The following is a 17,442-nucleotide window of genomic DNA, read 5'->3' on the forward strand; positions in this document are numbered from 1 at the left end:
AAATGGGGTCTTGTCATAAACATATCTAAAACAGAATATCTGGAAGTGGGAAGAAATGCTGTTAACGACTTACAACTCAGTGCTGATACTGTTAAAGGGTGTCACAATTTTAAGTACTTGGGAGTGACACTGTCGTCCGATGGTACAAGTATGGATGCTATAAACAATAAAATTTGCCAGGGCAAGCGAGCCATAAAACAACTAAATGGTTTTCTCTGGAACAAAAACACAACACGCAGAACGAAAAATACCATCTACCACACAGTTATTGAAAGTATCACAACATACGGTGCGGAGTTGTGCGCACAAACTCAGAGACACAAAGATGGCCTGCTCGCTGTCGAGATGGATTTCTACAGACGGAGTTGTGTATATTCCAGGCTTGATCGTATTAGAAATGATAGGATCAGGGAGGTTACGAATGTCGAAAGCACAATCCTAGACTACATAGAAAGGATGCGCCTACTCTGGTATGGTCACTTACAGCGTATGCCAGACACAAGATGGCCAAAACGTGTATGGCTATCGACTCCACATCAAAGAAGAAAGCGCGGTAGACCTTCGAGATGCTGGAAAGACGACGTCAAAGAAGCAATGACGGCGAGAGGTCTTAATGAAGGAGACTGGAATGACCGTAAACGACGGAGAGTGGGATGCGAGAGGGGTCAGCAGTAGTATATATAAACAGTGCCTAAAATAGCGTTACTAAATGCACATATTGGCCAGTGGCCAATGGCCAGTGCCCTGCTCCTACTGAAAGATTAATCGTTCCTGAGGCGCTATAGACAAAATACTAACTTCAGTTTTCTTCGAATCACGCACTTATAAAGGAAATAAGACTTATTTACTACTGAGATTGCCGAATTGTAACTGCTAGAGTAATTTTGATATTTATTTAGAGGGATTATCTGCTTTCCATCTCTTTCTTATTATAATTACTGTATGAATAGTTGTGTAGAATGTCGGTAACAAATATATTCATCTGCAGTTTCCACAGCTAGTTTCTTTCAGTAACACGAACCTGGAAAACACAGCTGTTTTACTTATCGGTATGTGTAGTTAATGCAACAAAAGACTGACCAGGGCGATGTGTGTACCTACTCATCGAAATATTCAGCATACGCAATTTCATGTTGAGGTACTCAAAAAATATCTGATTTATAAATCTACAGAACTTTGTAACCGCAAGACACATTCGAGCTGCATGTCGCACCGGAACCACGGAGAATTCCCATCTTTCACTCTGGTGGAAACGCTCCTCTGTTCGACACGTATGACATCTGTAGTAGGTCCGAATCTTCCAGCGCTGCTTTCCCGCCGGATATTTTCGTCTATTTAATCAGCTGCTAACTATTTAAACAGTCTTAAACATATGTAACATATGTATTAGTCTGTATTACATCTACAAATATGCGAAGTTTGGACACACACATTTTACAAAATTAACGAAAAAAGGTAGAAGTTCCAAGTGTCTGACTGACCTTTAAGGCAGATCTTGTTACGCCGAAAGTTGAGGCAGGTCTGGTTGTGCAGCGGGTTGTGCGAGCTCACGTTGAGCTGCAGCAGCACCTGGATCTCCGCGCTCACCACTCCCGTGCACGGGAACCGAACCCTGCAACCGCAGCACCAAAGTCTCTCTCAGCACTCCACAGAGCAATTGATGCCTTCAACTAGATTATCGTGTTGCGACCCGCGAACACTATGACGATTTTGGCAGACCCATTGCTTAAAGAGTTTTAAAAGTCAGGGAGCGAAGTTTCAAGATCCGTTCGAAAAATTTACTCTAAAGTAATATTTTGATACTCTTCATCTTCTGGTGGTACCTGAAGCAAGAGCTAAACATACTCAACAGTCGACGAGAAAAGTCAGTAAGGGAGCCCAGGGAACGTTGAACATCCGGCCACAGCATGACACGAGATCAGCGAGTAGCACTCATTAAAAACAGAAGTGATGCTTATTCACCTTTCGTCAGAGTGAATGAATGAGACACTTTTTCCTACAAAAGCTGATATTTATTTTCTTCGTTTCATAAATGATTTCGGCTTGTTAAGCGATTGTCCAGTGATTATCTGTAGAGAATAGCGCATTATATTACCGATGCAAAATGGGAATACAATGTTGTGGAATCAAATTACTTTTTTCCTTTGCCTATACATGTATACAAACAGATCTTTGAAATTAGTAGACGACACCCACTTTCATTCTTTGGTAAAGATAACGTTTTCGCACATTTCCCGCCGTTTGCGTAAAAACTAACTGTCGAAACGTCAACAACATTTGCAAAGTAAAACTAATGGAAACACAAAACATGAATTCGCTGCTATTTTTGTTAATATGACAACTTTCGTAGGTATCTACCCTTCGCTTAATTTACTTTCACAACACTGTGTTCCCATTTATTCGGTTCAGGGATTTTCTCTGCCTCGTGATGAATGGGTGTTGTGTGCTGTCCTTAGGTTAGTTAGGTTTAAGTAGTTCTACGTTCTAGGGGACTGATGGCCATAGAAATTAAGTCCCATAGTGCTCAGAGCCATTTGAACCATTTTTGAACCCATTTATTGATGAAAAATGGCTTAAAAAGCCGAAACCAGTTTTGAAATGATAGAGAAGTTTACATAAATAACGGATTATACCATAAAAATGCTGCACTGATTCCTTAAGATTATGGCTTTGTATCTCCAATGAAGTAGAATGGTATTATAAGTAGTTATTGTGTTAGTACTAGTATAAATAGGTGTAATCATTATTGTCGTAATAGCACGAATAGTAGTAGGAGAAGGAACTAAACATAATAGAATTAGAAACAGATAGAACATAGAGAAAATCCTCGGCTCTGTGATGAGACGAGAATATCCAATTTGAAACAAAGAAAGATGCCAGAGAAAAACTGAATACTGTGTGGAGTGTAGGAAGTTGTCGAGCGGTAGCAGAACAATCATGAAAATTTCTAGAAATTTTATTTCAACTTTAGTACACAGGGTGAAAGTTAACGAAACCGATAAAATACGGGAACGTATTCGTGACTGGAAATAGAACAAGGAAGGTCCCATGAACATGTGTCCGGAAATGCATTGCTACCACGGAAGATGGCACTGACGAATGAAAGTTGCTCTGACCATGTGCCGTGTGCTGCTTGTGTGTTGCAGGCTATGTAATTAACGCAACGTACTGAAAGCAACAGAATGATCCGATACTCACATCGTGAGCAAGCCGAGGTGGTGTTTGTGTACCACCAAGTAGATGAAAACGGTCGAGAGGCAGCACTGCTACATTGGAACTAGTACCCTCCAGACACCAACCACATCACACAACATTTCTAGCTCTTTTTGGACGTTCGTGTGATCATTCGCCCTTTGAGACGCACAAACGTGTAGGAAGGCGGTGGACTGTGCATACACAAGATCTGGAGGACCGTGTTCTTCAGAATATTGAGACGAACCGTACTACAGGGGCAGTGCGGTAGCGTTCTCGCTTCCCACGCCCGGGTTCCCGGGTTCGATTCCCGGCGAGGTCAGGGATTTTCTCTGCCTCGTGATGGCTGGGTGTTATGTGATGTCCTTAGGTTAGTTAGGTTTAAGTAGTTCTAAGTTCTAGGGGACTGATGACCTAAGCTATTAAGTCCCACAGTGCTCAGAGACATTTTTTCGTACTACTAGCTCCAGGCAAGTGACCCGCCAACATCGTATAGGCTAAAGTACTATTATGTGTATCCTGCACGACGACCGCGATTATCCCTACCATATGCAACGTGTGGAAGGATTATCAGGAGCGGATTTCCCTCTACGGAAGCATTGTGTCTCTGTTATTTGCAACAGACCATTGCAATTATGGGATTTCTATCATCGGCCCATTATGCCACCGAAGCAACCTTTACTAGACCTAGCAGCATCTGTCTACATAATCTTCATCAGTGGCCTGCCGGCGTCTCATTAGCATAGACACAGAATCAGTGTGTGGACTGACAGTCCATTTCCGGACACATGCTCATAGGAACATTTTCCCTCCAATTCCAGTCAGCAATCCGTCCCTGGAATTTTGCCGGTTTTATTAACGTTAACCCTGTATAACAGAAACATGTAAGACTGTCTAGTCACATTAAGCTGTTGAACAGCTGCGAACTTGAAATGTAACGGTAGAAATTTCTCTTTAAAAATGATAATGCTTATAATGACCAAGAGGGTAAACAGTAATTCTAATGCAGCTATTAGATATACTAAACATGTAGAATTGCAGCATCTATGCATCGACCAAAGCCTGAAATGACTACTGCCCATCTCTTTGTTGTACCTCAACAAAATAGTTCATATGGCTCTAAGCACTATGGGACTTAACATCTGAGGTCATCAGTCCCCTTGAACTTAGAACTACTTAAACGTAACTAATCAAAGGACATCACACACATCCATGCCGGAGGCAGGATTCCAACCTGCGACATAGCGGTTGTGCGGTACCGGACTGAAGCGCCTAGAACCGCTCGCCAACACCGGCCGGCCCAGCTCAACAAATATTTAAACCAGAGATGTTACAGTAAATAATCTGTTAGAATGAATGACTTATAAAACAGCAGAATGAAGCCGTGGCAGAATAATGACAGCGCTGGAAAGAATTTCATACGGTATAACACTGGAAAAAAGTTGCTAAAAAAATGCAAAAGCCGACCCCAAATGAACATTGAAACAAGTCAGCTGGAGTTGATACTGCCTTCCACAGGATTACAGCGTCTAGAACGCATATCTTTTTCATTTTTCTCCTTGTAGTTTCACACTGATTCCTCTCAACTTATGTACGAAGTATACGAGTATATTTAGTTGCCTAGTAACAGCGAACTTAAACTGTATGTACGTAATAGTGATTATTTTAGTGTTAGTGTTTAGTGTTAAATATGTAGCATATGTATAATCCCTACACCTAGTAAACGAATCAACTGCCATATTCCTTTCAGTGAATTGTAGTATTATGTTACGTCCTCTAATGAAAATACTGATTTTTTTTTTCATTATTTCTTTTGCACATCAACTCCGCTTTCCTAGATAGCCTCAACAAGAACAATCACTCAAAAATTATTTGCATGCAGTAAAAACCCTACACTAATATTCAAGTACATGCAGTGTCAGTAAACTCGGTAGCGTTCAACTTTCTTTAATGATAAGCTTAAAATGTTTATAGGCATTAGCAGGAGTAAAAAGTACTGTACAATATATGCATATATCGTGATACGTAAGATACCGAATAGTCACTCCGTACCAAACCTCTGGTTGGCTATAATTAAACTTTCCCTATTTAGTACGTTATAACACGGAAACTAATTACCGTATGATACCAAACTAGGTAGCATTAATGTCAAGGAAATGGGGAAGAGAAATAATGCAGAATCAATTCACTTGAAACACTTTTAATGTGTTGCTACCACACATGATACCATTACGTACCGGTATCACTACTGCTACAAAAGGGGCTCAGTATGGCTGAGATAAGTGTCCAGAAGAGTCTGAAAGCGCAGGTTACATTCTGCACAGCAGAACAAAGCATATCTGTAGGCATGCTGGCTATATCTCTTGATATGTTGCGCTTCAGATCAGCACACGTGTGGAGTGTTCCACTGGTAAACCCTGTCATTGAGGTAGCCCCACAACCAGAAATCACAGGGAGTGAGATCAGGTGGTCGTGCCGGTCAAAAACTTGGAAACGATCGGTTAATAATTCGGTCCTTTGTAAGTGTGTTTCGGAGAAGCAGGTGAACTGCACGAGCGATGTGCGGTGGGGCCTCATCTTGCATGTAAACTGTTGAGTTCAATGCGTCTCTCTCCCGTCGGGCGGGTATGCATTGGCGAAGTATATCGCAGTAACGCTGACCAGTCACACTGAACATCTATGGTCCTTGCGCACCAACCTATTCAAAAACAATGGGACAATAATGAACGTAGCTATGAAGCTTCACCATAAGGTGACACGTTCACACATACAGAGGCACTCCATGCCCAGTGACTCGAGGTGAAGATCCCCACACTCGGCAATTCTCTGCTTTCACCTCAATCGGCAGAGAAAAATGAGTTTCGTCTGTCCAGAGGATGGTGCAAGACCAGCCCTCGTCAACTTAAATCCTTGCGAGAAAGTGGAGGGCGAAGTCAACACGTGGTGCAAGCTGCTGTGCGATACAGATCTTGTACGGATACCATTTGAGAATGCTTCGAAGCATTTTCCGTAAAGTGGACCACGAGATGTTCAACTGTCGTGACACAGCACACGCACTGCCTGAGGATTGGGAATTTCACGCCGCGTTGTCCGCCTTAGTAACAGATGTTTCACCAACCCCTGTGGGGCAACCTGTCGTCGGGCTCTTTCCAGAGCGACGTCCGAATTTCCAGTTGATTCGCACTTCTTCATCATGCTCCACACAGCAGGTGGAGAAAGAGGACACTTCCGATATCTTTTCAGCCGCCGGTATTCTCGAAGTGCAGCTGCAGCATTACTGTTGTTTTGATAATAGAGCTTCACTAACAAAGCCCTGCTCCTTTTGTCCAATATCATGTTGACACGTCAACAAGCGCACTGCAACTGGTCAGGTGTATGAGACTACGAATCACGATGTCTGATCACCTGGTGGCCGTAGCTGGAACTGGACGGTGGCGCTGTAGGACTGGAAATCATGCACCTTATACTCTGGACGTTAATGCTACCAAGTTTGATACTAGTACGGTGATTAGTTTCCGTGGTATAACGTCTTAAGTAGAGAACGTTTAACCACAATCATCCGGTACATTGATGTATACATAAATGTATTTCACATACTTGAAGAGTGAAAAATCTCATAAGAACCGAAAACTATGTTTTCCTTTTTGTACGAGTACATAGCTTATTTGTATCCTAAACACTGAGAATGTATTTTTCTGTGGTGCTTTCTTCATCACTGCAAAAAATTATGAGAAATTAGAATATAAATCATTTATGAAGAACGTTCAAAGCACCGTACAAGGGAACTGTCTATGAGTAAGTGCTGACAAAAAGTTTTTGTCACAATTCCTATTAATAAAACATGAGATACAAGTACAGACGTACAGCAGAAATGTTTTAGTTAGTATTTCATCTCAAATTAAAGAGAAGTCAAAGCCAAGGTGAGAAACAAAAGTTGTAGGAAACGAAGTTCAGCGTAAAGAGAGCAATGAGCGATCAATGACTTTGAAAGTAATGTGTGTCAACCGACCTGAGTAAAAGCTCTGAGAGGTTCTGTTCTTATTTAAAATCAGGAAGCGATTAGAGATCATCTATTCATTTGCACAGAGACTACACTGGCCCCGAAGCGAAAGATACAGAGATAACGCCTATGTACAGAAAATATAATTGAATTCTGTAACAAGTTTCAGCTAGTAATAGCGAATACCCTGTTCAAGAATCACAAGAGAAGGAGGTATACTTGGAAAAGGCCGGGAGGTACGGGAAGATTTGAATTATATTACATCATGGTCAGACAGAAATTCCGAAATCAGATACTGGATTGTAAGGCGTACCCAGGAGCAGATATAGACTCAGATCACAATATAGTAGTGATGAGTAGGCTGAAGTTCAAGACATTAGTCAGGAAGAATCAATACGCTAAGAAGTTGGATACAGAAGATCTAAGGAATGACGAGATACGTTTGAAGTTCTCTAGCGCTATAGATATAGCAATAAGGAATAGCGCAGTAGGCAACACAGTTGTAGAGGAATGGACGTCTCTAAAAAGGGCCATCACAGAAGTTGGGAAGGAAAAATAGGTACAAAGAAGGTAGCTGCGAAGAAAGCATGGGTAACAGAAGAAATACTTCAGTTGATTGATGAAAGGAGGAAGTACAAACATGTTCCGGGAAAATCAGGAATACAGAAATACAAGTCGCTGAGGAATGAAATAAATAGGAAGTGCAGGGAAGCTAAGACGAAATGGCTGCAGGAAAAATGTAAAGACATCGAAAAAGATATGATTGTCGGAAGGACAGACTCAGCATACAGGAAAGTCAAAACAACCTTTGGTGACATTAAAAGCAACGGTGGTAACATTAAGAGTGCAACGGGAATTCCACTGTTAAATGCAGAAGAGAGAGCAGGTAGGTGAAATGAAATGTCGTGTGACGAGGGCCTCCCGTCGGGTAGACCGTTCGCCTGGTGCAAGTCTTTCGATTTGACGCCACTTCGGTGACTTGCGCGTCGATGGGGATGAAGTGATGATGATTAGGACAACACAACACCCAGTCCCTGAGTGGAGAAAATCTCCGCCCCAGCCGGGAATCGAACCCGGGCCCTTTGGATTGACAATCTGTCGCGCTGACCACTTTTTTTTGTTACCATCCTTCTATTTAAAATGTTTGTCCCCTGTGAGAATTAAACTCACGACCCCTGGTTTACAAGACCAGTGCTCTAGCCCCTTTTTTATTTTTTTATTTGTTTTTTTTTTCGTGTGCAAGTGTTCTACCACCTTTTTTTGGGTGGTTCACAAACACTAAATAAAATGCATCCTCAGCAAAAACAAAAACAAAAAAATCATTGTAAAACAAATCACAAATGTAAAGGGACAGGGATACAGGGATGTTGTTTTTATTTATTATATTTATTTATTTTCCACAATCACCCTGTTGAAAGGAACATGTAGATCATGTAGATCATTTTATGGTATAGTGTGTGCATTACATATGGAGCGGTGAGAGAAGCGTGAGGTTCATTATCAGCTGTAAAATGTGCACACCGACTGCACCCGGCACATCCCAACTGCGTGGGGGGTCGAGAAAGACTGCCTGAAGATAGTTGGCAAAGATTTTCCGATAGTGTGACCATCTATGAACCTCATTGTGGGCTTGCTGTAAGAAATACCAAAAGTCGAGTCGCGACTTGGCAGCATCCCCATAGAGGTACGCGATCGTCCAACCTTTGACCCAGATGATCGATTGTGATTTAGTCGCCGGAAAGTAGTCACTCTCCGGATGCAAGAAGAAAGCAGGTGTAATATGTTGCGGGGTCACAGGGAGGTAGCAAGCCACCATCTGTCGTCCTAGGAGCCATACGTCCTCCACCGCGATACAAGTTAAGCGGTGATGGTCGTCATCCACTTGGCGACATTTCGGACACAGTGGAGTGTCCACTAGTCCAATTGCATGGAGTCGTTGGTTGGTGTTGAACTTGCCACAGGTGACAGAGAACCACAGTGCCCGAACGAAGGTAGGAAAGAATTTTTGGTGCACATATCTCCAAATCTTCGGCCAATGCAACGTGGGGTGTTTCAGTTCAATGACATTACGACTTAGCCGTCGTAGCAGCCAAATATAAAAATCCTTCGCGCATGGTGGTCTCGTGCGCGGAAGCTCGTCTCTGATACAACTAAGTTCCACGACAAATGTTGATACATGCGCAAAATGTGGCGTAATGTTGCCCACCGCCACCGGAGGTGTGAGGGGCGCTGGAACTAGGAGATCCAGTAGGCGGGATGTAAGGGAATCACGCCTGCTACACCATTGCTTGTACATCGTGGCTAGAAGGAGCGCCGTCGCTCGGCAGAGAACATTCGTAAGTCCGAGTCCCCCCTTGTCAGTAGGGAGCGTGAGCGTTGCGTATCGCACCTTGAGGGGCGACCCAATCATCACAAAATAGCCTAGTGCTGATTGAAGTCGATGCCCGAGCGTGAGTGGTAGGGGCAGGATCTGCGAAATATGCACCATTCGAGAAACCACATAAGTGTTCAGATATTCGACTCGCTGCAAAGTATCAAGGCGCCTTAGGAGATGTTGGCGTACCATGGTACGTGTTGTCTGTAAAATACGTTGGTAGTTAACTGCCGCAGTATGTTTCACAGATGAGGTAAAGTCTATGCCGAGATAGCGGAATCGTTGCATATAAGGAAACGGACTGATTTCTTCCGGCGTAAGGCCCCTTCCCACCAGCATTGCCGCCGATTTGTTCATGTTCACTGCACTACCCGCCGTCACACTGTGGTCCAACAACAGTTCAAGGACCGTCTTCACCTCTTCCTCAGAACGAACGAGCAGCAGGAGGTCGTCCGCATAGGCACGACATTTGAAGGTGTAGCCCCGCAGTTCCACCCCAGAAAGAGAATTTGTTAGCCTCCCAATTAATGGTTCCAACGCTATCGCGAACAGCAGCATCGAAAGAGGGCAGCCCTGGCGAATGGAACGTCGAATTTGAATGGGCCCTGCTATACTCCCATTAACCTGTACCAAGGCTTGTGCGCTCCCATAAATCCTTCTAATGAGACCAGTAAAACAGTCTGGAAATCCCATTTGTTCCAGTACAGCGTGCAGATAGTTGTAGCGCACCTTATCAAAAGCACTGTCAAAATCAACCGCCACCATCGCCGCTTTAAGCCGGCACTCCTCCGCCAGCGCTATCACATCACGGCATTCGCCAGTAGCTGTTTGCACATTCACCGATCCACCCGGTGTCGTCTGTTCTGGAGAGAGAACGCTACGAATTAACATACGACATCGGGACGCTAGCAATTACCGTCAATGTGACAGACCGCTGCGGGTCTGATCGAACAGTTTCCATTGCCTCATCCTGTTTCGTAGAGGCTGTTGTGTCGTCTTGGTCCACAGGCACATCGTCGTCGGGGCAGGGGGAGTCATCCCTAGGAGATGTGCGACGACGCCGTTTCCTCCTTTTCGGGGAACGTTGTTTGCGTGATCTTCCTTTCGTGTCCTCAGATTGTAGGGAATCACGGCTGCCCGACAGAAAAGCATCCGAAGGAACTGGAAGTGTTTCGAGTCCCATCGTTGTAGTTGGCGGGAGTTCTGTTGAAACTGATATTGTCGTCACAGAGTGCGTTCCAGACGGACCAGCATCCGTAGTGGCTGGGACTGCTTCGTGTACTATCGGTGTCCTTGGTAGGAGTTCGGTCTCAACTGATGTTGTCGCCGTAGACTGTATGCTCGATGGAGCAGCATCCTCTGTCATCCCGACGTCTGCTACAAGGTTTCGGAGAGTGCCATCGGGAACTTCCACCGGGGCTGTGTCCTTTCGGTCATCAGCGGACGCAGTGAGGGCTTTGGCATAGGTGATCGGTAGTACTGTCTTCGCCGGCGACGGCTCCCGCACATCTGAAGGCAGTTGCGTAATCCGCCGTTGCATACAGTTCGACCTGAGGTGTCCCTCCTGGCCACAGCCAGAACATGTACGTGGTTTCCCATCGTAAATCACCACCGCCCGACAACCACCAATTGTCAGATAGGACGGTACATGCTTCTGAAGATCAATAGTGATCTGTCTCACTCCGTTAAGCACGGGGTACGTGGCGAATTGTGTCCAGCGTTCTGCTGTGTGACCATGTACCGTGCCGTATGGCTTAAAAGCCTCAATAACTTCGTCAGCCGGGAGCTCAAATGGCAGCTCAAAAACACGTATTGTCCGTACACCCAGACCAACATGTGCTACAGTTACCGTGCCGACATTCCCGTCACTATGGCAAAATCGGAGACCTGTTTTTGTCGCCTGTATAATTCTCTCACACGCCGCGTCATTTACCATCTTAACATACACCGTGGGACTAACGATGGACAGGTGAATTCCGACAATATCGTTTGGCGGTATCTTGACGTCCTCTCGTATGAATCGTTCCACTGCTAAAGCCTTTGGTCTTTCGTAGTCTTTTCAGAAATTGAATCGTAATGTAGTTTTTCTCTACTTGTTCGCCATGATCGTTGTTATTAGCCCGCGCGCAGACTAAGTCCACAAGTAAACAAACACTCGCACACGCCGCACAGGCGAAAGTATCGGACCTCCGCTCCGCACGGCCGCTAGCGCCGAACTGTCCACTCAGCTACCGGGGCGGACAGCAGATAGTGGGATAGAATACATTGAAAGCCTCTATGAGGGTGAAGATTTGTCTGATGTGATAGAAGAAGAAACAGAAGTCGATTTAGAAGAGATAGGGGATCCAGTTTTAGAATCGGAATTTAAAAGAGCTTTGGAGGACTTACGGTCAAATAAGGCAGAAGGGATAGATAACATACCATCAGAATTTCTAAAGTCATTAGGGGAAGTGGCAACAAAACGACTATTCACGTTGGTTTGTAGATTATATGAGTCTGGCGAGATACCATCTGACTTTCGGAAAAGCATCATCCATACAATTCCGAAGACGGGGCTGAGAAGTGCGAGAATTATCGCACAATCAGCTTAACAGCTCAAGCATCGAAGCTGCTTACAAGAATAATATACAGAAGAATGGTAAAGAAAATTGAGAATGCGCTAGGTGACGATCAGTTTGGCTTTAGGAAAAGTAAAGGCACATGAGAGGCAATTCTGACGTTACGGCAAATAATGGAAGCAAGGCTAAAGAAAAATCAAGACACGTTCATAGGATTTGTCGACCTGGAAAAAGCGTTCGACAATATAAAATGGTGCAAGCTGTTCGAGATTCTAAAAAGGGTAGGGGTAAGCTATAGGGAGAGATGGGTCATATACAATATGTACAACAACCAAGAGGGAATAATAAGAGTGGTCGATCAATTACGAAGTGCTCGTATTAAGAAGGGTGTAATACAATGCTGTAGCCTTTCGCCCCTACTCTTCAATCTGTACATCGAAGAAAGCAATGATGGAAATAAAAGAAAGGTTCAGGAGTGGAATTAAAATACAAGGTTAAAGGATATAAATGATACGATTCGCTGATGACATTGCTATCCTGAGTGAAAGTGAAGAAGAATTAAATGATCTGCTGAACGAAATGAACAGTCTAATGAGTACACAGTATGGTTTGAGATTAAATCGGAGAAAGACGAAAGTAATGAGAAGTAGTAGAAATGAGAACAGCGAGAAACTTAACAGGTAGTAAAATAACCAATGACGGACGGAACAAGGAAGACATCAAAAGCAGACTCGCTATGGCAAAAAAGGCATTTTTGGCCAAGAGAAGTCTACTAATATCAAATACCGGCCCTAAATTTGAGGAAGAAATTTCTGAGGATGTACGTCTGGAGTTCAGCATTGTATGGTAGTGAAACATGGACTGTGGGAAAACCGGAACAGAAGAGAATCGAAGCATTTGAGATGTGGAGCTATAGATGAATGTTGAAAATTAGATGGACTGATAAGGTAACGAATGAGGAGGTTCTACGCAGAATCGTGGAGGAAAGGAATATGTGGAAAACACTGATAAGGAGAAGGGACAGGATGATAGGACATCTGCTAAGACATGAGGGAACGACTTCTATGGTACTAGAGGGAGCTGTAGAGGGCAAAAACTGTAGAGGAAGACAGAGATTGGAATACGTCAAGCAAATAATCGAGGACGTAGGTTGCAAGTGCTACTCTGAGATGAAGAGGTTAGCACAGGAAAGGAATTCGTGGCGGGCCGCATCAAACCAGTCAGTAGACTGATGACAAAAAAAAAAAAACTGAAAATCTTTCACCACAAATCGATTTGTAAAATGACCTGCACAGAGTTGATGAATGGTACACGCACTGGCAGTTGACATGAAACGCAAATAAATGGAACATACTGCACTTACATAAGAAAAAAAATGATCTGCTGTACAACTACACTATTGACGAAGAACTGATAGGACACTGTGTACCGTATAGTATCTAGGAATATCTATCCAGAGCGACCTTAAGTGGAATGATCACATACAACAAATTGTAGGAAAAGCAGATTCCAGACAGATTCATTAGAAGAATCTTAAGGAAATGTAACTCATTCACGAAGAAAGCGGTTGATAACGCGTTTGTTCGAGCGATTCTTGAATATTGATCATCAATATCCGATCCTTATCAGGCAGAACTAATGGAAGAGACGAAGGTGATCGAACAAAGAGTGGTGCGTTTCGTCATGAGATCGTTTAGTCGGCGCAAGAGCGTTACAGGTATGCTCAACAAACTCCATCAGCAGACGTTACAAGAGAGGCGTTGTGCAGCACGGAGAGGTTTGCTATTGAGATTTCGAGAGACTACTTTCCGGGAAGAGTTTCACAGCATTATTTCCTCCAACACACATTTTGTGTAATGACCACGTCGAGGAAATTCGAGATATTAGAGGCAATACAGACGGTTATAGACAATCATTCTTTCCATACCCCATACGCGAATGGGACAGAGTAAGGGGATCAGGTAGAGGTATCAGATGTACCCTCCACCGCATGGCACTAGGTGGCCTGCGGAGTGCAATGTAGATGAGCTCCAGAGGGAAAGACCATGCATCACCCCGTAACGAAGGAAACATTTTCTTCGTGATTTGACACTTAGAACAACTTTAGGGACACGCCGCTGAGCACCGTCAACAATACTGCGCTATAAACGCGCTTCGTGAAAAAAATTTTATTTAGAACGTTTGACATTTCCCCTTTTCATTTATTCTCATCTATCTCAACAACTAGATGCAGGCTGTGTGGGTCGCACTGTGACAGTATACAATGAAGAGCCAAAGAAACAGATACACTTGCCTAATATCATGTAAGGCCCCCGCGAGCACGCAGAAGTACTGCAACACGACGTGGCATGGATAGACTAATATCTGAAGTAGTTCTGGAAGGAACTGACACCATGAATTCTGCAGGGCTGTCCATAAATCTGCAAGAGTGTGAGGGAGAGGGGGGGGGGGGGGGAAGTCCCTTCTGAACAGCACGTTGGAAGACCTCCCAGATATGCTCAATAATATTCATGTCTGGGGCGTTCGATGGCCAGCGGAAGTGTTTAAACTCAGAAGTATGTCCCTGGAACCACTCTGTAGCACTTCTGGACATGTGGGGTGTCACATGGCCCTACTGGAACTGCCCAAGTCCTTCAGAATTCACATTGGACATGAATGGATGCAGGTGATGAGACAGGATGCTTACGTATGTGTCACCTGTCAGATTCATATCTAGTCGTATCAAGTGTTCCATATAACTCCAACTGCACACGCTCCATACTATTACAGAGTCTCCACTAACTCGAACAGTCCCCTTCTGCCATGCAGGGTCCACGGATTCATGGGATTGTCTCCATACCCCTATATGTCCATCTGCTCGATAGAATTAGAAGCGAGACTCGTTCGACCAGGCAACATGTCGGTGTTGACACGCCCAGGTGAAACGTAAAGCTTGTGTCGTGCAGTCATCAAGGATACACAAGTGGGCCTTTGATTTCCAAAGCCCATGTCGATGATGTTTTGTTGAATGATTCGCACGCTGACTCTTGGTGACGGCCCAGCATTGAAATCTGCAGAAAATTCCGGAACGGTTGCACTTCCGTTACGCTGAAAGATTCTCTTTAGTCGTACTTGGTCCCGTTCTTGTACGATCTTCTTCTGGCCGCAGCGATGTCGGAGATGTGATGTTTTACCGGATTCCTCATATTCACGGTACACTCGTGAAACGTTGTACGGGAAATTCCCACTTTATCACTATCTCGGAGACGCTGTGTCTCTTCGCTCTTGCGACGACTACAACAGCACGTTCAGACTCACGTAACTCTTGATAATCTGCCTTTGTAGCAGCAGTAGCCGACCTAGCAATTTCACCAGGCACTTGTTGTCTGATACAGATTCTGCCGACCGCAGCGCCGTATTCTGCCTGTTTACATATCTGTGTATTTGAAAAAGCGTGAATATACCAGTTCCTTTGGCGCTGCAGCGTAAATTACTGATGTAACTGTATTGATTGAGTGTGTGTAAAGTAATTTTATTTCAAATGAGATTTAATATAGTTTTCTCGCCGTTCGTATTTTCCTTCATGGACAAGGTACAGATTGGAAAGTATAATAACAATTTGATGACTTCCAAATAGTATTTCTCTACAGCTGACAACTGGAAAGGGTGGGCGGGATATAAGCCACTCTACTTGGAATGAAAAAGCACTTAGCTTACTATCCTAACAAATTCCAGGATTAACAGTATGCTACTACCGACACAGAGAGAATGGAGATTTGTGGCATAAATTGACTATAAGAAGGGACTGGTTAATAGCATACATTCTGAGACATCAAGGGATCACCAGTTTGGTACTGGAGGGAAGTGTGAGGGGTAAAATGGTAAAGGGAGACCAAGAGATGAAAACAGTAAGCAGATTCATAAAGATGAAACTTTCAGCAGTTATTTGGAGGTGAAGAGGCTTCTACAGGATAAAGCAGCATGGAGAGTTGCATGAAACCAATCTTCGGAGTGAAGACCACAATAACAACAACAATAACAAAAACAATAACTCTACAAAGGCACAAGACGAAGTCATCTACATGACACGCTCAACTAAAAAATATTTCGCATCCAATGTGATCCAATGAGCGGCTTTTACAGACTGTTCAGTACGCTATCATCTATGCTGTGACTTTAAGAAACCCACCATGGATAATTTGTTTCTCTTGTAGCACTTGCAGTTCGAAGAACACTTCACTACCATATCAAGAAAATATCCGATAGGTAACGCAGTAAACTTGGACGTCAAGTTTAGCGTTACCGACCACGACCATACAGCACTATCTAGAACGCGCTACAGAAACACAGAATTCCTGATATTCGCATGACGCCTATATTCAGTTCATATTAGTTACCTACTGCTTTGGTAACCAAATATGGCATGAGATGGAAACGTAGGTATTTCTTTTTCAAGTTTTACAGATTTTCTTTTAAATTAGAACAGTAATATAGTTTGTTGGAGTGTAGCGAACTTCCTTACACAGGGTGATTTTTTCCAACGTGTATGAACTCTAGGGATTGATCGATGAGAGAATGCGGAACAAATAAGCTATAATGAACTTATGCACGGAAATTGATGGTTTCCATGCTTGTGACATATATTGTTACAGAGACTGCGCCCTAATACGCCCTGTACTTTGCAACCACACTTACAGTATTACTATGAAATTTAAGCTGGATCATCTCATAAGCTTAACCGCAGTTTTTATATGTATGTGCGAAGCCACGTGATGATACATAGCTTACTGAATAACAGCGGAGGTAATGTACTCCCAAATAAAATATTACAAGTTCGGTGGTGGCTTGTTTATACGAGGAAAGACAGAAATGCAGGGGAAGAGAGAGAGAGGTGTGGTGTGGACGATGCCAGCAAGTGCTTAATCTCTTATAATAAAACAGAGAAAAGCGGCTTGTTGGATAAAGGCTGTTATCGCATTTTTCAGGTACAGTATTATCGAAAAACACTGGCCAGCGCTCATAAATTCTGCGTCATATAATACTTTTCACGTTGCGCTTAAGGCGTGACGTGCTAGTGCTTCAGCACAGTAATGGTGCAGCGTTAGTCTCGTGAGCTTGAAGCCCTTTAGGACTTCACGTAAACCCGCTATCTTCAAATAGTATAGAGGATTAGATGGCAGAAACTGCACTGTGATGTTCACATGTTCTACAAAAGTATATAACTTACTAGCACATTGCTATTGTATAAAACATTGTCCAGTTAGGTTCATTTAGATTTCAAGATATATTTGGAAAACAAGATACTTAATCGACTCGTTTTCTTTTTCAGTTTCTCGTGA

At 43.5% G+C, this 17,442-nt stretch overlaps 1 protein-coding gene across 2 annotated transcripts in view; it reads right to left on the bottom strand.

The window, feature by feature from the left end:
* Positions 1 to 17,442, bottom strand: part of LOC126344332 (tyrosine-protein kinase Dnt-like) — a 211,478-nt gene that overhangs the window by 56,790 nt on the left and 137,246 nt on the right. For both annotated transcript variants that reach the window (XM_050002011.1, XM_050002012.1), the window contains exon 4: positions 1,482 to 1,612. In XM_050002011.1, coding sequence (XP_049857968.1) covers positions 1,482 to 1,612 — 131 coding nt within the window. The remainder of the gene's footprint in view (positions 1 to 1,481; positions 1,613 to 17,442) is intronic.

Source organism: Schistocerca gregaria, chromosome 1 (genome assembly GCF_023897955.1).
Source record: "Schistocerca gregaria isolate iqSchGreg1 chromosome 1, iqSchGreg1.2, whole genome shotgun sequence".
Taxonomy (NCBI): domain Eukaryota; kingdom Metazoa; phylum Arthropoda; class Insecta; order Orthoptera; family Acrididae; genus Schistocerca; species Schistocerca gregaria.